The sequence below is a fragment of the Pungitius pungitius genome, chromosome 16 (genome assembly GCF_949316345.1).
Source record: "Pungitius pungitius chromosome 16, fPunPun2.1, whole genome shotgun sequence".
Lineage (NCBI taxonomy): Eukaryota > Metazoa > Chordata > Actinopteri > Perciformes > Gasterosteidae > Pungitius > Pungitius pungitius.
The window spans coordinates 7229181-7256124 of record NC_084915.1 but is presented as its reverse complement, the minus strand read 5'-3'; the positions used below and the strand labels follow the sequence as shown (position 1 = coordinate 7256124).

At 44.7% G+C, this 26944-nt stretch overlaps 1 protein-coding gene across 4 annotated transcripts; it reads left to right on the top strand.

Annotated features, from left to right (window-relative positions):
- acaca (acetyl-CoA carboxylase alpha) lies at positions 1–26944 on the top strand. Of its 4 annotated transcripts, XM_037468353.2 has the most exons (54): positions 1–259; positions 1722–1854; positions 2005–2143; positions 2307–2416; positions 2512–2593; positions 2701–2799; positions 2875–2981; positions 3095–3205; positions 3385–3594; positions 3710–3880; positions 4436–4597; positions 4737–4900; positions 5049–5199; positions 5400–5503; positions 5614–5841; positions 5986–6136; positions 6244–6378; positions 6868–7014; positions 7102–7290; positions 7921–8021; positions 8279–8367; positions 8568–8692; positions 8782–8895; positions 9226–9339; positions 9423–9512; positions 9607–9725; positions 10827–10850; positions 11294–11407; positions 12285–12428; positions 12543–12645; positions 12734–12841; positions 12949–13005; positions 13260–13304; positions 14576–14617; positions 15158–15373; positions 15477–15632; positions 15757–15981; positions 16592–16747; positions 16837–16983; positions 17176–17445; positions 17636–17733; positions 17923–18043; positions 18207–18317; positions 20045–20188; positions 20300–20420; positions 21492–21588; positions 21692–21788; positions 21887–22022; positions 22102–22279; positions 22373–22485; positions 23060–23214; positions 24061–24231; positions 25256–25392; positions 25514–26944. In XM_037468353.2, the coding sequence occupies exons 1-54, from the start codon at positions 30–32 to the stop codon at positions 25638–25640; spliced, it is 7188 nt and encodes a 2395-aa protein (XP_037324250.2). In that variant the 5' UTR covers positions 1–29; the 3' UTR covers positions 25641–26944. The 4 variants fall into 4 exon arrangements, with proteins under 4 accessions (XP_037324250.2, XP_037324247.2, XP_062414124.1 ...); XM_037468350.2 differs by lacking the exon at positions 11294–11407; XM_062558140.1 differs by lacking the exons at positions 10827–10850; positions 11294–11407.

The following is a 26944-nucleotide window of genomic DNA, read 5'->3' as shown; positions in this document are numbered from 1 at the left end:
TGTTCGCAGCCTGTTCGCGTCGCCCGGTCATGGCACAGCAGGACGGTGCGGCCAAGAAGAACCCCGCTGTCGCGGCGTTGCACTCTCACTTCATCGTGGGCTCCGTATCAGAGGAGAACTCCGAGGATGAGATCCCACAGAAGCTGGCCCTGCTGCTGGAGGAACGGGAGACTCGCTCCTTGTCGCCATCCTCCGATAGCTCAAGCAGCACCTGCGAAATGGGGTTCGACCACGTTGATGGCCCCCAGCACAATCTAAGGTGAGAGCCCTTTAGGGTTGAGGAGAAAAAGTCTCTGTTTCACTTCCACAATTGCCCGTTTTCTTTAGAAAGTGAACCCATAGTGATGCAATAAGTTTATATATTAGGAGGACTATGCTTTAGCTTTCTTGAATTGGATCATTGCTTTGCCCAAACAGCTTGCAACAAAGATCCAAAAAGGGAATCCGCAATTTTGAACGGGACAAGTAGGGCGGGCCTTAGTCGGAGTCAGCCCCTTCACCAGCGCATGTGAAAATATGCAGTGCCACTAGCTTCCCAGTGCTAAAGGCTTCCTTTGTGTCCTGACGTACGCCTGGACTTCAGCATGGCGGTTTGGGAAAGAGACATTCCCATTTCGACGGTTGGAGCTTTTCAGTACTGTGAGAACTTTGTTTATAGCTCACAGCAGTCTTTACTTTCCCTGCCAGCCCCAGGATTTTTTTTACGGGCTGGCCTAGACCTCACATTACACTGTCAGTATTGCCCATACAGGCCGTGTAAATCACATTTTCCTCACAGAAGATGTGGGTTTTGAGACTAAAATGCTACATATGCTCATGTACAGCACTGCCTTTATCATGATTTCATATTGTTTCCTTTCCAGTGACATTTTACACATGTTTCTACTTGTATCTGTCAATTTTGGTTCCTTAATTTGCTGTTCCTTTATGTTCTGCAGACTGGAATGTGCATCCTGGTTATTTGTACCCAATCGCTTTTAGAATGTTGATGCCAATTGTCTGTGAGACACCAGAAACTCTGGGGCCCAGCCGACAGTTTTTAAAACTGGAAATACTGGATGGTGTGTCAGTCCCCCCCCCACCCTCCCTCCTCCTCCCACACCCTCCCGCCTCCTCCTCAAAGACAAAAACTCTAGGAGCCCTACAGTGATGCAATAGTGCCCTATCAGGACACAGCAGACAGCCACGCCCTCCAGCTATAGGCCAGCTCCCTCCCCATGTACTATCCACGACACCCCCCCCCCCCGCTCCCATGGTGGCCCACGAGTTGTACGAGTTATTCTAGGAGCTCCACATGCAGCTGCTCACGCACGTAAACATCCTTTGAGGACTGAAGTTCCCTGTCCTCCCATGTACGATATGGTCTGTTTCAACAGTTGTTAAACTGTAAGCTTCCTAAAGATAATTTGTTGAGCCCTTTCACTTTCCTAAATTATTACCATCATCCCTGCTCGCTATGTTTTTATTGTTGTTTTTTCACGTTCACCGATAGATTAAGTGCTATGAAGTTCAGTAGCCAAATCCTCTGCTTCTCATCACCATGATGTGAAATCAGTGTCTTTAAAAAAACACTTGCTTTATGGGTGTCTTCTGGCAGTTTTCTTATCTAGATTCATGTCTTGTCTTTTGCACATCCATCTGCTTGTTATTAGAGCTACATAATACCCTGTTCTTTCCAAAACCAGTGTTATGAACGGACAATACATTGTTCGCCCTGACAGGCCAAGCATGTCAGGGCTGCACCTGGTGAAGCAAGGCAGAGACCGCCGGCGTATTGATCTCCAGAGGGACTTCACCGTGGCCTCGCCTGCAGAATTTGTCACCCGCTTTGGAGGCAACAAAGTTATTGAGAAGGTGAAGATTTTTATTTTGCACAATATGTACGATCTTTTTTTTTTTTTTTTTTTGGATGAAAACACATATCGGATCCAGCCATTGTCAGTGAAGCATTGTAACCTACGTGAGCAAATCCACATGGGTAACTTCACTATTTTCCTTCTCAAGGTGCTTATTGCCAACAACGGCATCGCAGCAGTCAAATGCATGCGCTCCATCCGCCGATGGGCCTATGAGATGTTTCGCAACGAAAGGGCAATCCGCTTTGTTGTAATGGTGACCCCGGAGGACCTAAAGGCCAATGCAGGTGAGTTTTTAGTAATGATGTCTCCGAGCCCCTAAAACCACATCAGAAAGGTCAAGAATTTTGGGACCGGTAATTAACTTAGTGTTTGGATGCACTGCTAGTTAATAGAAGAATGTTGACGTGGGAACTCTGCGGTTCTGCCTTTTTTTTCTTTTTTCTACAGAGTACATAAAAATGGCAGATCATTACGTGCCTGTGCCAGGAGGGACTAATAATAACAACTATGCCAATGTTGAGCTCATTCTGGATATTGCTAAACGGATACCTGTTCAAGTATGACCACACACACTTCTAATATCTGTAGTTTTTCCACAGTATCTAATCCATGTGGCATAGACTTAAAACCTGCTGTCTCTCGGTCCTCACAGGCTGTGTGGGCTGGATGGGGTCACGCCTCGGAGAACCCCAAACTCCCCGAGCTGCTCCAAAAGAATGGCATCGCTTTCATGGGTAGGCGGAGCTCCTTACATTGCCCCTCCCTTTGGTCATCCTCTAACTAACCTTCACGGGTTCCCGTTACATTTTGTATTGCTTTAACTGATTACCTCGAACCTCAGGGCCCCCCAGTCAGGCCATGTGGGCTCTGGGAGACAAGATTGCCTCATCCATCGTGGCCCAGACCGCCGGCATTCCAACCCTGCCCTGGAGCGGCTCAGGTATGTCGCAGTTTGTATCTTCTGGTTCATGATCAGCTTTGTGAAATAGAAAAATGACGTATCTGTCTTTCCCAGGCCTCACCGTAGAATGGACGGAGAGTGACCAAAAGAAGAAATTAATCAATGTTCCGTCCGACGTGTATGAGCTTGGCTGCGTCCAGGATGTCGAGGATGGCCTAAAAGTAAGCATGTCATTTAACTGATGGTTCAAAATTCCAAAAGAGTGTTGCATTTGCTTGAGTGTACTGTGCCTAGCTACATGTGTGATGGACAGCTGTGTGTTTTCTCTTGTTAGGCTTCAGAGAAGGTTGGCTACCCCGTAATGGTCAAGGCCTCAGAGGGGGGCGGAGGGAAAGGCATCCGTAAAGTCAACTGTGATGACGAATTCCCTAATCTCTTCAGACAGGTACGTTAAAACTCATTTGAAAAGCCACACAGGACTAACCTCATATAACAGTGTAAATCTACCATTAAAGATCACAATTTGAAAAATGTGGCTGCACCAAAGTTGGGAAAACGGTATTGAAAGTTGAGTTTCCATTTTATTTGTTGACCGCTGGGGTTTGCTTCTCTTTGCTCCTCCAGGTCCAGGCAGAAGTCCCAGGATCACCGATATTTGTCATGCAGCTGGCCAAGCACGCCCGTCATCTAGAGGTCCAGATCTTGGCTGATCAATATGGGAATGCCATTTCCCTATTTGGCAGGGACTGCTCCGTGCAGCGACGGCATCAGAAGATCATCGAGGAGGCTCCTGCCACCATCGCCACTTCTGATGTGTTCGAGGATATGGAACGGGTAAATTCCAGCAGTGCATTGTTTGTACCTGTACATAGCTTAAAAGGAGGTCTGAGACCAGGCACATCCAGATGTTTTGAACGTGGCTGTGAATGGAGTTGTTTTCTCTCCTCAGTGCGCAGTGAAGCTTGCTAAGATGGTGGGGTACGTCAGCGCAGGTACAGTGGAGTATCTCTACAGCCAGGATGGCAGCTTCTACTTCCTGGAGCTCAACCCTCGCCTGCAGGTGGAGCACCCCTGCACTGAGATGGTGGCCGACGTCAACCTGCCTGCTGCCCAGCTGCAGGTCAGTTCCACCCTGACGCGCCTTCGGTGCTACCAAGAGCACATCAAATATGGCACGTTTGAGTCGGAGACTCGCCTGTAGCAGACAAAGTTAACACGCTTCACCGCTTGGCACTAGACAGGCCCCCCGTCTCCATGGCAACCGTCTTCAAAAGGAGGCAGTAGGCAGAAACACTGTGTAGTAGATCCATTGGTAGCAGCTGGGTCACGTGGTCTGCTCAGCAGTGTTTAGGATTGTGTGGAAATGGGTCAGCGGCAGTCAAGCTGAAGGGCAGCGTTGCCGGGAAAGCTTTGTTGCCAAGCTGATTGGACGTTTCTGTGCGAGTGACACACACTATGTGGATCAAAGGATGAGGGTCTTTTTTTCCCAGGCAACACCACTACCAGTCAGAAAAGTATGTCCGCAAATGCATGTAAGGATCATTTGAAGCAAACCCAATCATAATCAATGTATATGCTTTAATGCGTTGTTTAACCAGTTTGTCCCTTAATGTTCGTTTCATGCTGGTTCTGGTGCATAAACCTGTGTCGTAAAATACTTTTTATCTCCTGTCAGATTGCTATGGGTATACCTCTTCAAAGGATCAAAGACATCAGGATGCTATATGGCGTCCAGCCTTGGGGAGACTCCCCCATTGACTTTGAAGGCTTGTCGACTGCCCCCTCCCCGCGGGGCCACGTCATCGCAGCACGTATCACCAGCGAAAACCCTGACGAGGTAAGCCACCCTTTCTCTCGCTATACAAAATATTTGGAATCCTGTTGTACCGTAAACAATGGCCATCGTTCTTCCCTTTCGTCAAACTGGCTGGTATTCCTTGGTTCAGGATATGAGATTAAACGTGGTGTGTTTGCAGGGTTTCAAGCCGAGCTCCGGCACAGTCCAGGAGCTGAATTTCCGCAGCAATAAGAACGTGTGGGGCTACTTCAGCGTTGCAGCGGCTGGGGGGCTGCACGAGTTTGCAGACTCCCAGTTTGGACACTGTTTCTCCTGGGGAGAGAATCGGGAGGAAGCCATCTCGTGAGTCCGCAACAACAACTATTGCTTAGTCACAACGAGCAACCAAAAAACACTGATCTATTCTTAATGATAATCAATAGGAGGACTTCCTTATGCAATTAAAAGTTGTTTTTTTTGTAGAAATATCTGATTATGTATCTTTTTAAAGCAACCTGGTGGTTGCTCTGAAGGAGTTGTCCATCAGAGGAGACTTCAGAACCACAGTGGAATACCTCATTAAGCTGCTCGAGACTGAAAGCTTTCAGCACAACAGCATTGACACCGGCTGGCTGGACAGGCTCATCTCTGAGAAGATGCAGGTATGTGGAGATAGTACAACTGTGGAATACGATAAAAGAAAGGGAGTTTGACATACTGACCTGTAGTGTTATTGTTGTTGTTAGTGCTAAAACACACTAAATATAAGAAAGTATTATTAGTATAATAATAATAATAAAAGACTTGTGCTTTAGCCTACTGGTACAATACATTTTACTAGTAAAGTGTATGTTTTGTGCAGGCCGAGCGTCCCGATACAATGCTGGGAATTGTGAGCGGGGCTCTTCATGTGGCTGATGTCAATCTAAGAAACAGTGTATCCAACTTTCTGCATTCTCTGGAAAGGTACAAATATTGCACATCGTAATAATCTATCTAATCTAATATCAATGAATGTATGCAGTAAATGACAACGACAAAAAGAAACCATGAGATCCCATCTACTCTCTGACCAGGGGCCAAGTGCTGCCAGCACACACACTTCTCAACACTGTGAACGTGGAGCTGATCTATGAAGGGACTAAGTACCCGCTGACAGTGACCCGCCAGTGTCCAAACTCCTACGTGGTCATCATGAACAACACCTCTGTTGAGGTGGACGTCCATCGGCTCAGTGACGGAGGTCTTTTGCTGTCTTATGATGGAAGCAGCTACACCACCTACATGAAGGAAGAGGTGGACAGGTAAGGGAGAAAAAACAACGCTTTAGAAATCAAGAATCCTCACAGGGAAGTAAATTCTATTAAAAATGTAATGCAAGACTTTTCATTTCTGGTTTCCGTTAAAATAAAGTCTTCTCTCTCTCTCTCTCTCTCTCCCCCCGAAAGGTACCGCATCACCATTGGGAACAAGACTTGTGTTTTTGAGAGGGAGAATGATCCTTCGCTGCTGCGCTCTCCATCAGCGGGAAAGCTCATCCAGTACAACGTTGAGGATGGCGGACATGTGTTCTCTGGCCAGTGCTATGCTGAGATAGAGGTACAGCATGTCGGGGCTTATGTGTGTGTGTGTGTTTCCCAAAAGAAAGCTGGAAAGTTCCTTTTTTTAGCTGTATAGGTATGTGACTTTGCACTTGTAAATTCCAGGTGATGAAGATGGTGATGACCCTAACCGCTGCAGAGTCTGGTTGTATTCACTTCGTGAAGAGGGCTGGAGCAGCACTGGAGCCTGGCTGTGTCATTGCAAAGCTACAGCTGGATGACCCAAGCAGAGTGCAGCAGGTATTTTATGTCTGATGTGTCTGACATGTATGCCCGGAAGAATCTACCATAGGTCGGCAAAACGTTGTTCCATGTATAAAAGTTAATAAGTTTAAAAAGCACAGAGGGCTGGACATCTATGCAATTCAAACCGCTGTTGTAAAAGATTGCGCTGCGTTAAATACGACAAAATAGACAAAGAAGAAAAAGAATGCTGCAGGTCTATCAGATTTGCATCTCAAATATTCAGTTTGGATTGATTGATTTTAATGAGTGTGTCTGACGAGCATTGTTGCCTGTGTATTACGGAAACCTGCATCTGACAACATCTGAACCAGGTCAGGGGGCAGCCTGATAGTAGAGAAGGATAACAGATCATCAAATGATAACTACACATTTTGGACTACTTTCTTAAACAAACCTTCAGGAGTAAGCCTATTGGTCACCGGGTCCTGCCCAGCAATGTTGTAAAATGTGTGCAATATTTATGTCTTTTTGCTTGTCCTGCAGGCAGAGCTGCACATGGGGCCCCTACCTGTTATCCAGGCAGTGGCTCTGAGAGGGGAGAAGCTACACAGAGTCTTCCACAACACCCTGGATCACCTTGTTCACATAATGAACGGCTACTGTCTCCCTGAGCCCCTGTTCAGCGCCAAGGTAAGAATCCCCCACACACCTGGGTACGCATCATCGACTGTTTCGGCGGCGGGCCTCGATGAAACCGACCTCTTGTGTCCGCTCTAGTTGAAAGACTGTGTGGAGAAGCTGATGAAAAACATGCGCGACCCCTCTCTGCCACTGTTGGAGCTTCAAGACATCATGACCAGCGTGTCGGGTCGCATCCCGCCCGCCGTGGAGAAATCCATCAAGAAGGAGATGGCTCAGTACGCCAGCAACATCACCTCCGTGCTCTGCCAGTTCCCCAGCCAGCAGGTGACCCAGCAACACACGCCAATTACACCCTCATGTTTCACCATGTCGGTAACGGTTAAACTCCGCTGGAGGGCCTCACTTTTCTTTGCAATTAATTATGTGTTTCCATAGTAAGCCCCACAGTAATTAGTTATGTTTAAGTATACAACACATTTTTACTGCCGTTTTCTATGATTTATTGGGTTGAAAAGTGGTTTTGGAGTCTCATCTGGTGTTCAGTTTGACTGTAATTTTTCAACAAGATAACTGTTTTCGTACCAAATTTAAAACAAATTTTGTATCAAAATATATATCAGCGTGACCGGATATCTGCATAAGAGTAAGCAGAAGAGTCCTGCTTTTGATTTATATAAACACTACATCTACTGGGTTACGGTTTTATTACTAATAAAACATTTTGTGCACATTCATATATTTATGCAGAGCAAATGCACTAAATGAAGTAGTAGTGAAAGGGGGGTTGACACTCCTCTAATGACATATTTATATAGGACTTATTCTCTTAGGATCCCTCTCTGTATATAATGGGAGCAAGATAGCTGAGGGTTCATGGGTTCTGGGATTAATTCCTTATAATTGTGGGCTTAAAGGATGTTTTCCTTATATTGTCTTTTTATTTTTTTCCCCAAGATCGCAAACATCCTGGACAGCCATGCTGCTACTCTGAACAAGAAGTCTGAGCGGGAAGTCTTCTTTATGAACACACAGAGCATCGTTCAGCTGGTGCAGAAGTGAGTGCAACACTAGAGCCCCTGACCCAAATTGGCACATTGCATGGACGAGCTTCTGAATGTTTTCGGTCAAGAATAACCTTCCTGGCTGCAAGAAGAGAAGTTTAAAGGCCTCATTTGTAATCACTTTATGACCTGTCTAGTATTTGTAACTGAGATTGATTTGCTGTATTTAGTGGTTTTCCCAGTCACTAGATCTTCTGTTACCAATTGGTACAATGCATCATACTTTGTGGTTGTTTTTTTTTCTTGAAAAGGTATCGCAGTGGCATCAGAGGTCACATGAAGGCTGTGGTGATGGACTTGCTCAGACAGTACCTGAAAGTAGAGATCCAGTTTCAGAATGGTGAGGGAATGCACTTAATTATTGGGTTCAAGTGTTCATTGTTTTTTAAACACGTTTCCACATGCAAGAAGAGTGAAGTTCGCTGTCCTCTCTTGAACTTACTCATCCTGTCCACTCGGGGGAGCTCTTTCACAATAAGTGACTCTGCAGTTCCCCTTTGCCTCTATTAGCAAAGCTCTTACGCATTGGCTTGTTAACAGGACACTACGACAAGTGTGTGTTCGCGCTGCGTGAGGAAAACAAGGGCGACATGGCCAACGTGCTCAACTATATCTTCTCCCATGCTCAAGTCACCAAGAAGAACTTGCTGGTTACAATGCTGATTGTAAGTATATCCCATGCTGACTCGTAACTAAAAAGTTTTTCTGAGATGTAATACCGATGCTATGTAACGGCCTCCTCTCCTGTGTGCAGGATCAGCTGTGTGGACGCGATCCAACACTGACAGATGAACTGATGGCCATCTTGACTGAACTCACCCAGCTCAGCAAGACAACCAATGCCAAGGTGGCACTGCGAGCCCGCCAGGTCAGATGTCATTTCCTCATTTTTGAGGACAAATTTATTATGATATGGTGTTATGCCATGACTTCTTCTGAAGACGTTAAGGCTCCCATATGTAGGATTGTCATGTTAAGATTGAATACATGGTTTTATCCATAGTGTACGGCGAGAGTTTGACCACTAGATGTCCCTGTCTACTCTCTTCATTTTTAATGGTAAAAATCAAAATAGAAAGTGTGGATACAACATTTCAAAACTAGATCACAGAAAAAAGGCTTTCAAAAAATGTGACGAGAAAAGTGTGCATTAAGTGTACACTAATTAATTAACTAAGCATTCCAATGTTGTGTGCAGGTGTTGATAGCTTCCCACCTCCCCTCATATGAGCTACGACACAACCAGGTGGAGTCCATCTTCCTCTCTGCCATTGATATGTATGGCCACCAATTCTGCATTGAGAACCTGCAGGTAGGCGCACAAGGAACCTCATCTAATGCTCTGGAATCGGTTTGGGGTTTGAGATGATTAATTCTGCGTTTCTGTTTTTCTAGAAACTGATCCTTTCAGAAACCTCCATCTTTGACGTTCTGCCAAACTTCTTCTACCACAGTAATCAGGTAGTCAGGATGGCTGCCCTCGAGGTGAGGACAACATTTGCCTTTTATGCTTCCTTTTGTCGAACGCTGTATTACCGGTGATTCGCATATCAAACTAATCTCCCTCTAATGCCCGCAGGTGTACGTTCGCAGAGCATACATCGCTTATGAGCTCAACAGCGTCCAGCATCGACAGCTGAGAGACAACACGTGTATAGTGGAGTTCCAGTTCATGCTTCCCACCTCGCACCCCAACAGGTATTGCGTACAAGAAACGCTCGCAATTCTCATTTACTTTGCATCCCCCCCCCCATCCCCTCTTCATCGGCACTATGGACAGGGATCAATATAAAGGATGTCTTTTTTGGAGGGGTGGGGGAGGGGGGCTCCCTCTACGGTTGCTGCATCTCCTCTAGCCTCGCATGTCTCCGTGTTATACAATCGTCTAGGTGTTTGTAGCATAGTTGTGGGTGTGCCGTGGTTACACAAAACCGATCGCCATGATGCCTATTCTATTAATATAAGATGAATATTTAAGAAGCTGTTGGTAAGTTACCTTTAAAACGGTGAAGCGCTCAATTTCACTTCACAATGTGACGTCATTCATGCTTCCTAGGTTCCTCTACTCTTCCTCCTGCTATCTGCCATTGTTTGTTGTTCTCAATGTAAATGCTCCTCATGTGCAAAAGAAGGTATTTTGCAAGACCATGAAATACTTTTTTTTTGGTTTGTCAAATGTGAGTGTTTGCCTTTAGCAACAACGCTTCCTGTTGCCCTTCCTTTTTAAGTCCCGGTGTGCTCGTATTCCATGTAAAGCTGGAGAATCCCGAAGAAAACCTACACAAACTTTGAATTCAAAAACAGAATTGTACTGTGACATTTCTGTTGCATCCTACCTTTGGGGTTTCGTCCAGTTTGTCTGTGTGTATGTGCTGGTCATTGCCTTTGCTGTGTTTGGTTCGGCTTATTTATGCAGTTACTTTCTTTCAAAATGCCGTCACAAATAGATTGGATCGCATGCTTGTGATTGTCTGTTTACAAACTAAGCTTCACGTTTGGTTCGTCCCGGTGAACTAAAGCCAGCATGAGTGTGAAATGATTTGCTGACTCTATCAGGACATAATGCATGTTGTCAGGGGAGCAGTCAGGAGGAAGTGAAATGTGTGTTCATGGCGAGAGCCACTACCAATTTACTTTTCCTCAATTTTTCCATTAATTAAATGCATTTAGATATTGATCAGCGCAGAATACATCAATCACGTTAAAGAGCGCCGCACACACACAGTGCTACACCTTGACTGTCTTCCTCTCCTTATGCCTGCCACTAACAACTTAGTAATCAATGTTGTTTGATTGCAGAGGGAACATCCCAACTCTAAACAGGTATTGTAAACATTCTTTTCATTGCACAGACTAATAGTGTATTCTGTTGACTGCATGGTCATAGCAGTCATTTATGTTGTAGTTATTTCATCTGGTGACAAAGTCAACCAATTGTTTGGTTATTAAGCTGTTTAGTACGTCATATGTTTCCCCAAATGAAACCAATTTAGCGAATGGAATGAAGTCGGGTGGAGAAAAGCTACGTCTTTTTAAGTCTTACTGACAACAGCGTGGCCCTCGGCATTCAGCCTCTACGTCACACACCTCTTCAGTCCGTGTGTATGTTTGGTCTCTTTGGGATCGAGTGTTGCAGTGCAAATGATTGCGTGCATGTGCTTCAATATTGTGGACATGGATGTGAGGTGGTTTTGAGATGATGCAAATGTTGTATACCAAGTGCAAACCTCTTGACCTGAAACCGTTGACTGTGACTGTCCTGCCAGGAGAATGTCTGCTCCGGTTTTATATGCATCTAAACTCCTGGACCCTAAAGATAGTAAATCTAAGGATGGTAACTCTGAAAAGAACAAGGCCTGCGAGTCGGAATCTGTGGACAGGTTTGACACACAAAACCTCTTGAATGCTTTCAGTGGGTGTAAATTCAGAGACAGCTTCTTTCAATTAAAGGACTAACCCCCAACCAACTGAAATGTGAATACTTAACAGGGTCTTTCTGGTGGTTTTTATGTCTCCTTGTTCCTAGGAAAGAAATTTAATTGGACCAACACGTGCGTTCACAATCGATGGTGTTATTTATTAGGGCTGTCAACGAATGTTCTATGTTCGAATATATATTCGAACAGTTGTTAAAAACAGATATTCGAATGTGAAAATTGAGTGTAAAAAAATAAATAAAAAAGAAAAACACAGCAGCGGTACTGACTTTATATTGCATGAATAAAATAGACTTGATAGGCTACAACAGCCTAAGGACAGTAACTGCAATACAATACGTGCTTTCACGTCAGACACCACAAAAGTCTCCAATAAAACAAGATACGGTCGCTGGATTCGTCGCCGGTCGCTTTTGACAAAAAGTCACCAAGAGGGTTTGGAAAGTCAATTTACCAAACAACAAAGGAGCCTGCGCATATCTTAAGTCATAATTTGGACTTTTAAAGTCATGATTTTGTGGCGGAAATGAGCTTCCATAGCAACCACATATTCGAATATATGTTGGTTTTTTTTTAAAGTGAATATTCAAATGACACTTTTGAGCAATTTTGACAGCCCTATTATTTATTCCTTCTTGCTTTTCCTAATTTTAACCTCATTCAGTTTTTGATTTTTTTTTTTGAATTTATAAAAATGTTTTCACAAATCCAACTAGATCTCAAATTGATCAAATCTGCTGTGAGGTTCTTGGAGGTGGATATGGGGCGTCTTGTCGTGGTGGGGCAGATTCCCATTGTCATTTCTCTGTCTATACCATAGGATGTCGTTCTCGTCCAACCTGAACCACTACGGCATGATGCACGTAGCCAGCGTCAGCGACGTCCTGCTCGACACGTCCTTCACACCACCTTGTCAGCGCATGGGAGCCATGGTGGCTTTCCGCTCATTCCAGGAGTTCACCAGGTCAGTCCGTTTTTTATGGTTTCTTTACTGTGATGCATCCCATCTGCAGGTGTGGACTGCGTTTCCTGTGGGATTAATCGCATGACTGATTTTTATTTTTTTTTCCTCCTACAGGAACATAAACGACGTGCTGAGCTGCTTCTCTGACTCTCCTCCCCCAAGTCCAACCTTTCCAGAGGGAGGCAATCCTGTCCTGTATGGTGAAGAGGACAGCAAGGTGACAAAAAGCTGAGCGTCACAGGCCTGTCATTGACCTAATGGGATGTGTATCTTGGAGTGAACCCTGTAATGCCTTTGTCATCCAGAGTGTCCAGGACGAGCCGATCCATATCCTGAACGTGGCCATAAAAACGGACAGCGACATTGATGACGAAGGGCTGGCAGCCATATTCAGAGAGTTTACTCACTCAAAGGTGGGGGCCGTCAACGACATGGCTTCGTGGGTTCAGCAGTGAGGGTAAATGTTTTTGAAATGGGGCTCATTACCATTTTGACATTTTTGCCTCCTTCTCCGTTTTAGAAAACTATGCTGTTTGAACACGGCATACGTAGGCTTACTTTCCTTGTGGCCCAGAAGGTGAGGGCCCAGTTTACTATTTACAAAATCAACTACCAGTGTCCACAATGTGCTGCCCTGCATGGCACCAATTCAGAATTTCTGAACAGCATGTCTCTAGATTCTACAAATGGACTCTTTCTTTCTTTATGTAATTACTAATACTTTGTAACAACATTATGTGGAAATAATTTGCATTTGGAATCACGCTGATTGTCCTGTTTGTCTCGATCTCTTTCTGCATGCTTTGCTTTTTGCTGCATTTATGATGGCAGGATTTCAGGAAGCAAGTCAACTGTGAGGTGGACCAAAGGTTTCATGTAAGTAGAGGAGGACAAATGAAATGAAGAGGAGTGACTCGTTTCATCAATGCATTCGGTTGAAAACCGTTCCAACACACCCCACATAAGGCATCCATTCATTTGAAACGCATCCGTTCACGAATAATGTAGACCGTCCGCAGAGGGAAAGTTGATGAGATCAATAGGCCGATACCTACATGGATTCATCCCAGTCAGGACTGCTTGAACTTCCCATTACAAGCCATGGTGCTCTGCAGCGATCAGATTTCAGGAGGAAGCTTCTGGAACTCTGTTGCGCCGGGGTACATAGAGGAAAGGGAACCCACCGTTGTGCTGAATCAATAAATGTTTGGTTTGGCCACAGCTTGGTTTCGGGAGCTACAGTTACACAAGAAAACAGAACCCCCCCCCCCCCAAAGTCATTGCTTTCATGCTGTAACCATGAAATGTCTTTAGTAAGGGCCATGCAGTAATGTGAGCACACGTTTTTAGCATGAATAGCAATGCAGGAATCAACCCCCAATCACAGCGGTTTTGTGATACGCTCTGCTGTCTATTGTGCTGTAGTGCAGCGGGTAGCATTTATCTGCCCAGGATTGACCCGTTATCAACAGAACACCCACCCCGCATTTGGACGATAATGACAGGGATTTAGAAGAGGATTACATTTGAGGAATGCTCTTTGCCTTTGCTGTCATTTTTTTGACAATAGGCCTTGATTTGTCTTCCAATGGGACAACGCGCTCTGATGAGAGCTCATCATGCTAACTCGCCTAACCGTTATTATGTGGCCCTTGTGTTACATGAAGGTGGTTTTCAGTAGTCAGCACCATTCTGCATACTCATCCCACTTTTTTTTTTTTTTTCAAATATTGTGTTCACTTTATCTCAGAAGGTGAATATGATGCGTAATCAGTGCCAAATCATGGCTCAAGGTTATCTGTGTGTGTCCCTTTACAGTCCCCTTATCACCGCGTGGCCTGCGGGCGGATGAGCGCGTCCCCCAATTGGTCTTGCCTTGTTTGCCAAGTGGAGGATTACATCTGATAAATAGGAATATTTCATTTAGTGGCACAGTGAGTGGGGAGATGGCTGCATAATGCTCCTCACTTACTGGTGCAGTAGAGCCCCGCTTGGCGTGTTGTCCTCTGCTGTGATTACGTCTAGTTTGCACATGTCTGATGTAGCATCCTTAACACTTATGTACTTACAACCATGTTTTGTAATGTTTTAGACCTTTTTTGTATTGATTTATTTGTGTTCTTTCTATCTCACTATCTTCCACGCAGAGAGAGTTCCCAAAGTTTTTCACCTTCCGTGCCAGAGACAAGGTGGGTGGTTGGATGACACAGTTTGTCAAAGCGTATGTACATGCATAAGATTATTGTGACGTTGCAAATGAACACCCACACACAGGTTAGAAACTAAGACCGTTTGACTGACATTCCTTTAGTTGGGTCCCCATTGTGCTCGGGGGGGGGGGCACCTAGCAATGCTGAATTTGACTCTTTCAGGAGTCGTGATGGCGTTTCCCCTAATAGTTTCACTACAATGACACCACGAAAACTCATTAAAGTAATGAACTCTTTTAATTAGGTCCCCCATTTAAGAGAAATGACACACATTAGCAGCTTTCTGAGCTTGAAATTGACCATAATTTAATTTACTTAATACAGTCTTCGGCTCACAGGCATGTTTTTACTCTTACATCAACTCAGGGCTCTTGAAATTGCCAATTTTCTGTTAATGAACTAGACGATGGCAGGAAAGCCTAACTTATAACGTAGAAAGTTCCTCAGCAAAGTTTCTGAGCATTTTCATTTAGAATGCTGTAGTTGTTTCTGTTTATCATCGTGTCCGTGTGTCTACAGTTTGAGGAGGACAGGATCTATCGCCATTTGGAGCCGGCACTAGCGTTCCAGTTGGAGCTCAATCGCATGCGGAATTTTGCCCTCTCCGCCATGCCGTGTGCCAACCACAAGATGCACTTGTACTTGGGTGCTGCCCGTGTGGAGGCTGGCACAGAGGTCACCGACTACCGTTTCTTCGTGCGAGCCATCATCCGCCACTCTGATCTGGTCACCAAGGTTAGACTTCGCAGGCGCTACCCGTGCATTCGCTTTTGTTTAAAGGGGTTTTACTCGTAGTTCTTCACCTGTTGACTGTTTCTCTCTACTGTTCCTCTGCTAGGAGGCCTCCTTTGAATACCTTCACAACGAGGCAGAGCGTCTGCTGCTGGAGGCCATGGACGAGTTGGAGGTGGCGTTCAACAACACGACTGTACGAACAGACTGCAATCACATCTTCCTCAATTTCGTCCCCACAGTCATCATGGACCCATCTAAGGTTGTTGAAGTTATTCATTACACAGAGACAATCACACACACACACACACACACACACACCTCTTCAACACAATCGTACCACAGCCCACAGTGTTATTAATAAGTTTGCTCTCATGGAATTTCAGATTGAAGAGTCCGTGCGCTCCATGGTGATGCGTTATGGCAGCCGTCTGTGGAAGCTGCGTGTCCTGCAGGCTGAACTGAAAATTAACATCCGACTGACTCCAACGGGAAAGCAAATCCCCATCCGCCTCTTCCTCACTAATGAATCAGGCTACTACCTGGACATCAGCCTGTACAAGGAGGTCACTGATTCCCGAACGGGACAGGTGGGGCCCAAAGACCGACAGGTGGGGCACTCATATATTTTCCATCTCATCTGCATAGGATGTCAGTTCCCAGAATGCAATTTACCAGCCTTTCTTAGAAAGTAAAATATTATGTCTTTTTTTTATTTATTTTTTTACATTATGCCTTTTCTGGTTTTACAATTTATTATTATTTTTTTTTAGTAAAGATCTAGTTTAGTGTTGTTCGATTAGCCTGGTGGACAATTCTTTCAGTAATTGTTTTCCTTTTTTACTCTCTGCTGATCTGGTAAGTTAGACTTCATCCAACCATTCGTTCATCTGTCCATCATTCATCCATACTGTGGATGTGGGAGTTGTTGAGTTGACTACAAGAGTTTAGAATAAGTCTATCTGCAAGATAAAGTGGGTTTTATTGCAGAGATTAATAATTTGGGCAAACAAAACAGAATTGCTGCCGAGCTTTTTGTTGGCCTAACGGTGCCTGCGTCGCACAAATAAACTGTCTGATGGCCCTGGTCATGTATGATAATAAATGTGTTCATAATGCCTAATGCTCTAAAAGTGTTTACAGTATATGCTCATCTTCATTCTCATAATAGTGCTATTATGGCGAGGTCAGCATATCTTCAAAGTGCCTCTCTCTGTACAGATCATGTTCCAAGCATATGGAGACAAGCAAGGTCCGCTGCATGGCATGCTCATCAACACCCCCTATGTGACCAAGGACCTGCTGCAGTCCAAGCGCTTCCAGGCGCAGTCTCTGGGCACCACCTACGTCTATGACTTTCCAGAAATGTTCAGACAGGTACCATACACACCTACTTAGAAATAGTGATAGGACAAATGATGTCGATGGAATAACTATATTTTGACTTTTTTCATGTTGTGTCCCAGGCTCTGAAGAAGCAGTGGCACTCTTTCCAGACGTTTGCCCACTTACCAAAATGCCCCCTTCCCTCGGAGCTGCTCACCTTCACGGAGCTTGTTCTCGACGCGCAAGACCAGCTGGTGCAGATGAACAGACTGCCAGGAGGCAACGAGGTGCGCGTTCTTAATTTGATACGTGATTTTAGACATTGAACAAATTTGAAATTAGTACCTGTTTTGCATTAACATTCGAACATTGCAATTTCCCTTTGACTCTGTAGGTGTCTCTCTGAGTGCTTTCTAAATACTTTATTGTTCTATGGAAGCAAATTAAGACCTAGACTATTTATTTGTGTGTGTGTATAGATCGGCATGGTGGCATGGCGGATGACCCTGCGCACGCCAGAATATCCTGCAGGTCGCGAGATCATCGTCATAAGTAACGACATCACGCACAAGATCGGCTCATTTGGACCCCAGGAGGACATATTGTTCCTGCGGGCCTCTGAGATGGCGCGGGAGAGCGGCATCCCGCGGATCTACATCGCGGCCAACAGCGGCGCTCGCATCGGCCTGGCAGAGGAGATCAGACACATGTTCCACGTGGCCTGGCAGGATATAGCTGACCCCTATAAGGTCAGCCAGCAATCGTTACAGTGCATTTATTTGTGCTTTTTGTTTATTTGTATATACCGCATGCATTTCATTAAGGTGATCCTCTGATCCTTAGTTATACCTTTCCTACCTTTTTTTTCTTTCAAATATTATGAATTTTGTATTTGTATCACTATCATAACTAAGCAGTCGTTACTATTTGTGTTCGCAGGGATTCAAATATCTCTACCTCACACCTCAGGATTACAAGAAAGTTTCAGCCCTGAACTCTGTGCATTGCGAACATGTGGAGGATGAGGGAGAGTCCAGGTACCTTTTTATTAAGTATTAGTACTTAACTTTGCACGTGAGGAAATTGAGATTCACGATGCTGTAGTGTCAGTCAAGTGCTCCCATCTTCAGGGTTTTAACCACGTGAGACCACAACAGGGGTGACGGAAGGAAAAGCTACCGGAGGGTCACCTCTGGCTTTGAGTGAATATATGTGTTGCCATGCAGGTACAAGATCACTGACATCATTGGAAAAGATGAAGGGCTGGGTGTGGAGAATCTGAAAGGGTCAGGAATGATTGCTGGAGAATCCTCTCTGGCTTACGAGGAGATCATCACCATGAACCTGGTGAGACTGGAGTGGGCGCACTCGTGTACAACAAACCCACATGCATACATTTACAACCCTCCTCATCTTTGAGCTGTACAATTTGGGGGATATATCGAGAGCGGAGACTTGCTCTAGAGTTGATTAGCTTGCAAGCCGTGACGTGATTGTCTTTGACCTATAGGTTACATGCAGAGCCATCGGGATTGGGGCCTATCTGGTGAGGCTCGGCCAGAGAACCATTCAAGTGGACAATTCTCACATAATCCTTACTGGAGCAGCAGCACTCAACAAGGTAACAATAGCTGGTATCTAACTGCATATTTCAGTTTTCCCGAAAACTATTTAAAATTTAAAAAAAATAATGCTTTTGCCCAAGGAACTACTTTTGAGGAATTCACTATAAATGCTCTTACAATCAGTTTTTCAGCTGATGTGTGAAGAACAGCAAAACAGATCTGGAAGCAAGCGATGTAAATGTGTGCTCTATTTTTTATTTATTAATTATTTCCTACAAAATTTTAATAGAAACCCAGAATTCTATAATATTTAATAACCGAGTTAATGTTTATCTATCAAAGAAAAGAGAATCAGAAGTGTGTGCATTTGCGCTGTTCCAACTCGCTGATCAGGCCTCCTCCTTCCTCGTTCTGTTCTACTAGGATTCCAGCTCCGATCCCAGCCACAGGCCTGCCTGCCACTCACAGTGGAATAATTGAAAGTGAACCATGAAGTTGTATTTGCATAGAAATAGAGTGACATGCCGGAGGCTGCGGTGCAGGACACCCATATCATTTGTTTTTAATCAAAAGGAAAAGTTTTGCTGAGGCAGATTTGTTTTCTGCATGCAGTTTGTGTGTGTGTGTGTGTGTGTGTGTGTGTGTGTGCCCCCTCACGCTTCACTGCCTCCTCTTGTCTTGCTTTCCATTCTCTGTCCTTGTCAGGGAATTAAGATGACTCCATTTCAAATTAGATGACAGATTGCAACATGACAAATCATGCAAATGGCCCCATGATGGCATACCTATTTGCTGGGAGCTCAATTGATTTTAGATGGCCCTACTGTTTACCCCTATTTGTGGTAGTAGAACTATGGTGATGTTAAATGACAAATGTCAGCACAGCGAGATGATGTTTTGCAATAATGGCTGTTTTTAAAATATTTTTAAAATTGCACTAATTTCACCAGCTAGAAAAGTGTTTCTCTCCCCGTTTATTGTACGCTTTCCTGGCTATTAACTGAAACTTAATAGAGAGCAGGAGGCTGCCACCCAGAGATCATCATTCCATTAACTGCTGGAAAGCGCTCACATTTTCATGGGCTGTGGATAGTAACTACTAACAAATACCCCAGTGAGCTGTTACATCCAGTTCGCCCCTCATTTTCCTCCTCCCAGTCTCGCCTCTGATATCCCGCTCTCTTCTCTCTGCTGTGAAATCCAAAATGAAGCCGGGGGTTGGCCAGAGGCATAGGGGTTTTGTGTGTGTCAAGGTGACTGCAATGTTTCCTGGGGCCGCAGGCTTTCCTGACAGCTTTAGGAGAGTGCCCCAGATTTGTAGCCAGATACATAACCATTAATGGTAATAAAGAAAGTAAATGATGGCTGAAAAGGTGAGAGCTGAGGGTAGGCATTGGACTCCTCTCTGATTTTTATGGAGCCATGTCAGGGCCCCGCCACCTGTTCTAGCCCGCTTATGAAAATAGGGTGGGCTGGGAGTGCGATTTTATGGCTTCAGGTTGGCATTGGGGCAGTTTTGAAGGTAAATGGTCTGGTGGTTTCCATCGCAGAAACAACAGCCTCTATCGCACCTGGTAGATGGCAAAATGCAGAGAGAGGAGGCTTTGCAAGAGTGGTAGAATTGACAGAAAATGAAATTGGGCAGACATGCGCTCCTCAAGCTTACAACGGCAGTGCCTCTCCACATGTCCTCGTCTTCTGTACAAGCCTAAAAAGCTTTAATGAGACGTCCGACAGTCTGAGATAAATTTGTTTTTTTTAATCGTTCTTTTTCTCACCACAGGTGCTGGGCAGAGAGGTTTACACATCAAACAACCAACTCGGGGGCATTCAAATCATGCACAACAATGGTGTGACCCACACGACTGTTTGTGATGACTTTGAAGGAGTCGTCGCGCTCCTGGCGTGGCTATCCTACATGCCTATGGTAATCTTAAACTTTAGTTTTAAATAGCTGCCATGCTGCATTCTATGACCCAGCTTGTAAATGATTGGTCCACATGTCATCGTGAGGTAAAAGACAACTTCCTTTCTTCAGTCTAAATCCAGTCCGGTGCCAATCCTCAACGCCAAGGATCCCATAGATCGGCTGGTGGATTTTGTGCCCACAAAGACTCCCTATGACCCTCGCTGGATGCTAGCCGGACGTCCCAGCCACAGTGAGTGGCCAAAAATCTTTTAATCTGAACTTTTTTTTTTTTTCCTAATAAAAGTGTCCGGTTTTCCAATATTACCTCAGTGATGGCCTGGTGTCATCCTTTCCGTTTAACTTGTTATCAAGTGCCCCCATTGTTAGGATTTCCCACTTATCTAACATTTCAGATGGTTGATTCAACAAAGAAGACTGATTTTTGAACGTTAATTATTCATTTACCTTTTAATTCATAATGAAAACAATTGCTAGTTGCAGCCCTATAGTCATACTGTACATTCAGCCTTTCAGAAATTCACTACTCCAGGAATGGCTACATAAAATAATGAGCTTTGCTAAAGGTTTATTGCCTCATATAGTATCTTGGCTACAACTGCAGTCATTAATTATATCACTGCACTTTTGGTCATTTCCTATACCAATCTGTTTTATTCAAAATGCTTTATCAACACTTGCACATAACGCACGCAACGCAAGAAATGGAAGATGGCCCTTTACAAAGTATATTCATAATTAAATCATCATAAATTATATAAATATTAAATTATTAATATTCCCTCGGTTAAAGGTTGGAAAAATCCATTACAAGGGAGAATATTAAGAAACTTATCGCGATGCCCGAGCCTCATGCTTTTAAAGGCAACAATCCATGATCCCGCTTGTTTTACACCACAGGTCAGGACTGAGCAGGTTCCACATCAGTGTTATTACAGCTTGAGACAGAAAAGAGATTCGGGGAGCGTGTAGGAAGCCAGTCAACGTCTCTGGTAGTGATGAGAGGCGAGGTTTAATTGAATGGTAACCTCATAGGCTGGCCATGTTTCTCAGGGTGTGCATGCAGAAAAAGAGCTGAATAAGCCTCCTTCCGCAGTCATCCATCATGCCTTGCTGCCACTATTTGGCTCGGAGGAAAGAAATACACAGCCTCGGAATGCAGGAGAAAAAAAAAAAAAAGCTAGAGTTTTTGAAACCGCCACAGAAAAAGATTGATTCAGTTGCATTTCCAATTTGCGATCATCAACTCTTTTTACCACACTTACTGTTTTTTGTTTTTTTTACCATTCCTCTCTGCATACAGCTCCAAAGGGTTCCTGGCAGAGTGGCTTTTTTGACCAGGGATCCTTCATGGAGATCATGCAGCCGTGGGCTCAGAGTGTGGTGGTGGGCCGAGCCAGGTGAGTCCCAACAGAACACTGGACCACGACGACAGACAACTAACAGTCAAGATAGTAGGTAGTTGGTAGATTACAGCGCTAAAAATTTGCTTCCTTTCTATAGACTGGGCGGGATACCGACTGGGGTGGTCGCCGTGGAAACCAGGTCAGTGGAGCTGTCCATCCCAGCAGATCCGGCCAATTTGGACTCTGAGGCAAAGGTAGGAGAAACTCGTATCCTAAAGTGTGAAATGGCAAGTATTTCAGCGTTCACAGACACAAATCCTCTGATGCAGTTTGTCTGTACTTGTATATTTAGATCATCCAGCAGGCCGGACAGGTGTGGTTCCCAGATTCTGCTTTCAAAACGGCCCAGGCCATTAAGGACCTAAACAGGGAGGGTCTACCTCTCATGGTGTTTTCCAACTGGAGGGGATTTTCTGGGGGAATGAAAGGTACTGGGTCAGCTCGCTTGGTAATCAGTCAACGTGGAATCAAACCCATTCAGCGTCTCAAGTGAAATTCTCTTCTTAGATATGTACGACCAGGTGCTGAAGTTCGGGGCCTACATTGTAGACGGGCTGAGGGAGTACAAGCAGCCGGTACTGGTTTATATTCCCCCCCATGCTGAGCTGAGGGGAGGATCTTGGGTGGTTATAGATCCCACCATCAACCCGCGTCACATGGAGATGTACGCTGACCGGGACAGCCGGTGAGTTGGACTGAAAGAAAACAAAAAACTGCACAGTACATGTATTATGTGTATCAAGCCGCTTTTGTTCACTTTAATCCTTCTCGTCTCCAGAGGAGGAGTTTTGGAGCCAGAGGGAACAGTGGAGATCAAATTCCGGAGGAAGGACCTGGTGAAGACAATGAGAAGAGTGGATCCAGTCTACACAGGCTTGGCTGAAAGACTGGGTGAGTCCTCCACCTCAATTCTAATCATAGCCCTTTACTGGTTTCTTTGCCCCTGTCGGCCCCTTTTAAGAAAAGGAGCAATGTATCAGGTGGGAGCATGTGTGCTTTCTCGGTCGTTCTTTATTTGGCGTTGATTGTATCATCTTCACTGCACTCCCTTGGGAGACGTGTCAATCACAGCCTGCTCAGATCAATCACCAGCTCTCCTGTTTCTCCTGCATAGCCTATTGATTTTCCCTCTGGGCTCAGAGCAACTGTGCTCCAATGCTGTGTGGGGCTTGGCGCTGCGGGCGAACTGGTGGAATGGAGGGTTGCCGCGGATGGTTCGAGAGATTACAGATTGGAATTGACAGAAATCCGTCTTTGGTGTCAGCAGCAAGGGGGTTGAGGGAATCTCTCAAACAAAATGCTGTTAGCAGGCGTTAATTCACCCAAACCCTCATACACTGTAGTTACTTTACCTATTGGCACCAACTGCCATTCTGTGTCCAAAAATCGGCTCCTAATGAAAACCTGCAGGTATTTTTGCATGTTATGTTACCCGACATGACCTTGCGGTATTGTTTTCCAACAGGAACGCCAGAGCTGAGTCCCCCCGATCGCAAAGAGCTGGAGACCCAGCTGAAGGAGCGCGAGGAGTTTCTCCTGCCAATCTACCACCAGGTGGCTGTGCAGTTTGCAGACCTGCACGACACCCCAGGTCGCATGCAAGAGAAGGGTGTCATAACGGTGAGCACTTCTTGAGGGCATGTATTTGCTACATTGTGCCGTGTGTGTGTGTGTGTGTGTGTGTGTGAGAAAGCCCACAGGGGAGTATCAGTGTAGCTGCTGCTGCTTCTACACCTGCCCGGTGACTAATGTTTGGTCTCACTAGGCTGTGAGACTGGTAATTATCTTATGATGACCCTGGTCAATCACCTCAGAAACCACAAAGCCGCCTCGGGCGGCCCCCCATCTCATCCTGGGCCTTCACAGTCCCATCTTTCACATACAAACATACACACACTCACTTTGACTGCCATCCATCTGTGAAAGAACCCTCTGGCTGTGTGAGCAGTGCATTTTGTGCACACATTATGGACTGGAATGACTTACCAACTGTAAGTGGTCTGCATGTTCAACTCAAGTACCTCTGCAGAGAACTGTGGTCGTAGGTTCTAAAATTTACAGAATGTAAAATAAATAACCGTGTAATACTCAACAAAATGAAAAGATTCCCACGTGTATGACCTTGATTTGACCTTAAACCTCTTAAATTAATTGTATTGTGTGTTAAATTCGACTGTTTCATGTTCTGCAAGTCATTTTAGTAATCGACAAAAACAGCCTGGCATTATGTAATAAAAAACCCAAGCCAGATGTACAGACTTTTTTTTATCCAGGTATTTGGATTTTCTTAATGAGTTCTGTCTCATTGTTACATTTTAAGGGATAAGTTGAAACTGGTGCACATTATACTCCGATTATATATATTTACAAAAAATGAAATACTCTGACTTGTATGTATTTCATAAATTGTGAAATGTAGGCAACAGTAGCTGCATTTGCGTTATTATTTCTTTTGGCTTATCTCAGGATATCCTTGATTGGCAAACGTCCCGTCAGTTCTTCTACTGGCGTCTGCGGCGGCTGCTGCTGGAGGACACGGTGATGAAGAAGATCCAAGCGGCAAACACCGAGCTCACGGACGGGCAGATTCAGGCAATGCTGCGCCGCTGGTTTGTGGAGGCCGAGGGAGCAGTGAAGGTAAAAAAAAAAAAAGAGAAATCACCACCTACTTACAGGCTTTGTCCTATAATCTGTCATTATTCAGTGACTTTGAGGGAAAAGGGTAATATCTCATAGTATGTAAACCAGTGGTGGGCTGTGCATTTTCTACCTGGGCCTTTTTGATTTAGGTTATTTTTCTTGAGTGACCTAACAACCTCATTATGACTTGGGCTTGTTCATTCAGGTAAGTGTGTAAATGAGTGATTTCAGGAGGTTGATCATTTTCATCCTGACGCTCCCATTCCTTCCCGTCAAGCTGCAACAGATAAAGATGTGGCAGGCGTTCCTGTTAAATCATCGTGTGGAAATACAGATGGTCCGATTATTTGATCGTGTAAATAAACCCCCCTCAGAGATGCACGAAGGCTGTTCCTTCCGGCTCAGCCTCGGTGCTCAGAGAGGCAGCCGCAAGGCGACAGGAGCCGTCCCAGCGTTTCAGATCTCCCTAAGAAGTGGCCTTCTTGTTAGCTAATATATTATCCCAATCAGGACTGGCTGTCTCAAACCACAATTAATCACAGCCCTGGCACGTGCAGATAGGAGAGCAACACGCTGTTTCTTAATTAAAAGCAAACAGATTAAAAATGATTAATAAGGGTATTAAATGTTCTTGTGGACCTCAAGCAGGACTGTTCATAAAAAAAAAAAAAAAAAAAGGCAAGAGCCCATTAAACCCCTCAGCCCCCAAATCTTTGCTAAGCCCTCCGGCCTGGCTTTGTTTGGGATCAGAGATGCCAGTACTCATGAATACTAATTTTTTGGGGTCCAGTCGAGACGACTTTGGGGCCCCCCACTTTGTCCCCGTCCATCTCTTTTTATTTTTATTTATTTTTGCTGTTTTTTTTTAAATGTATTTTCTCATTTCTATTATTGTATACGGTTTTATTCATTGATACAGTATTTTAAGGTTTAATTGTGTGATGTCTAGCTGTAACTTGCTTTTATATCTTGCTAGCAATTACTAATCTCTTCTGTAACGCCCGCCTCCTGCATTACACAGGCCTATCTGTGGGATGACAATGAAGAAGTGGTGGCATGGCTAGAGAGGCAACTAGCTGAAGAAGAGGGAGCAAGGTCCCTCATCGACGAGAACATCAAGTACATCCGCCGAGATCACATCCTCAAGCAGATACGCAGGTGATCATTCTAAACCCTGCAGGCTGAATGATGCAAATGGGTATACGCCCATCACACCCAATCCTTCCTTGCATGGTTATGATGTCTCTTTTGTCGTCCCCTTATTTCTTTTTTTTGTTAGGCTTGTTCAAGCCAATCCAGAGGTTGCCATGGATTCTATCGTGCACATGACCCAACACATATCCCCCACTCAGAGAGCTGAGGTGGTGCGCATCCTTACCACAGTGGAGACGCCGGGCTCCTCCTAGGGGGAGCCTTCCCCCCCCCCCCCCCCCCCCCCGTGCCTGGCTGAAGCTCCGTACTGGCCACAGCCAAGAGGAGCCCGGCTCAGCCAGACCCGCTCCTGACTGAGACCGGGGGGGCTGGAAACCAAGGCGGGAGGAGCCAACATGATGGAGCTTGGCAGCCGCCAGGTTACAGATGAATTGTTGGCTATGATTCTCACTAAGTAAGAGTTCAGATGACAGACAACAATTAGGACATTCTGTCATATTATAATTAAAATGTATTTCGGCTAAATGGACCTCTGTAATTTGAACTCGAGTGCAATTGAAACAGTGCAGGAAATATCTATTTACTAATATGTAATAATGTGCGTTGGGTCAGTTGACCCAGGTGGATGACAACAATGCATTTTAAAATTTTTGTTATATTAAAATGCAACCCTGGTTTGTGACATATGCTTGTTTAATATTCGCAAGTATTTTGATGACCAAGTAGACAATGACAACACATTGCTGGGGGCATTAGCTCCAAAGGGGGTTTTACACTCCTAAGTAGGAAGCACTTAGTTACTGAACAAAGACGGGGAACACTACAACGGAGCCAGACAGGAGAGCCCAGCAGGGAGCAGGGACACGGTCCCTTTTAGACCCCGACTGCTTCAGTTGGGCTGCAGTGAGCGACGGGCTTCTCGTCTCACAAACAAAACCACAGCTGTCCCTTCTGTTCGCACAGTACGAGCATGCTGCTCCAGATGCACTTTACTGCATACTGTTCCTTCACACACTTGCACCCGGTATCGAAGCTGCAGTTTTAACTGGTGCATCTCAGATACAAATATACGCACAAAGTCTTAAAAATGAATGAACGCAAAGAGGACGCTGCTCAAATGAGCATTAATAATTGTACGACCAACTGGGTAGAAGCATATTTGTTTTATAAAAAAGAATCTGATCTCCCCTGTTTTTTTCTTTGTTTTTTTTGGGACTGCTAGTTTAAGTTGTGTCTAATTTCCACTGTAATCCAAACTAAACTTTTATTTAAAGTTTGTACCCAAATGTTACTTATTTTTAATTGTTAATTTTTGGAAAACCATGTTCAAATTGCATATTACATGCTAGTCAGAAAGCAGCACTGTGATCCTTTAGGTCATACACTTTGCAGAAAACGCTATGTCAGCAATGAGAAATGGCTCTGTGGTCAGTGTTGTGCCTTTTTATGTGACATGTAGCCCAGTTGCTTTATAAGTAACTGGTTGTTTCCTCTTCAAGGGTGAAAAACAATTGACCGTGATGAATTCTAACTGTTTTAATAAAGCTTGCCCAACTTA

What these genes read in the sequence shown, in the direction of transcription:
- acaca (XM_037468353.2), top strand. Translation starts at nt 30, where the DNA reads ATGGCACAGCAGGACGGTGCGGCCAAGAAGAACCCCGCTGTCGCGGCG. An exon ending in TTTCTGCATTCTCTGGAAAG is followed by an intron (nt 5,504 to 5,613) that starts GTACAAATATTG and finishes CTCTCTGACCAG; the next exon opens with GGGCCAAGTGCTGCCAGCAC. An exon ending in AGTGCTATGCTGAGATAGAG is followed by an intron (nt 6,137 to 6,243) that starts GTACAGCATGTC and finishes TGTAAATTCCAG; the next exon opens with GTGATGAAGATGGTGATGAC.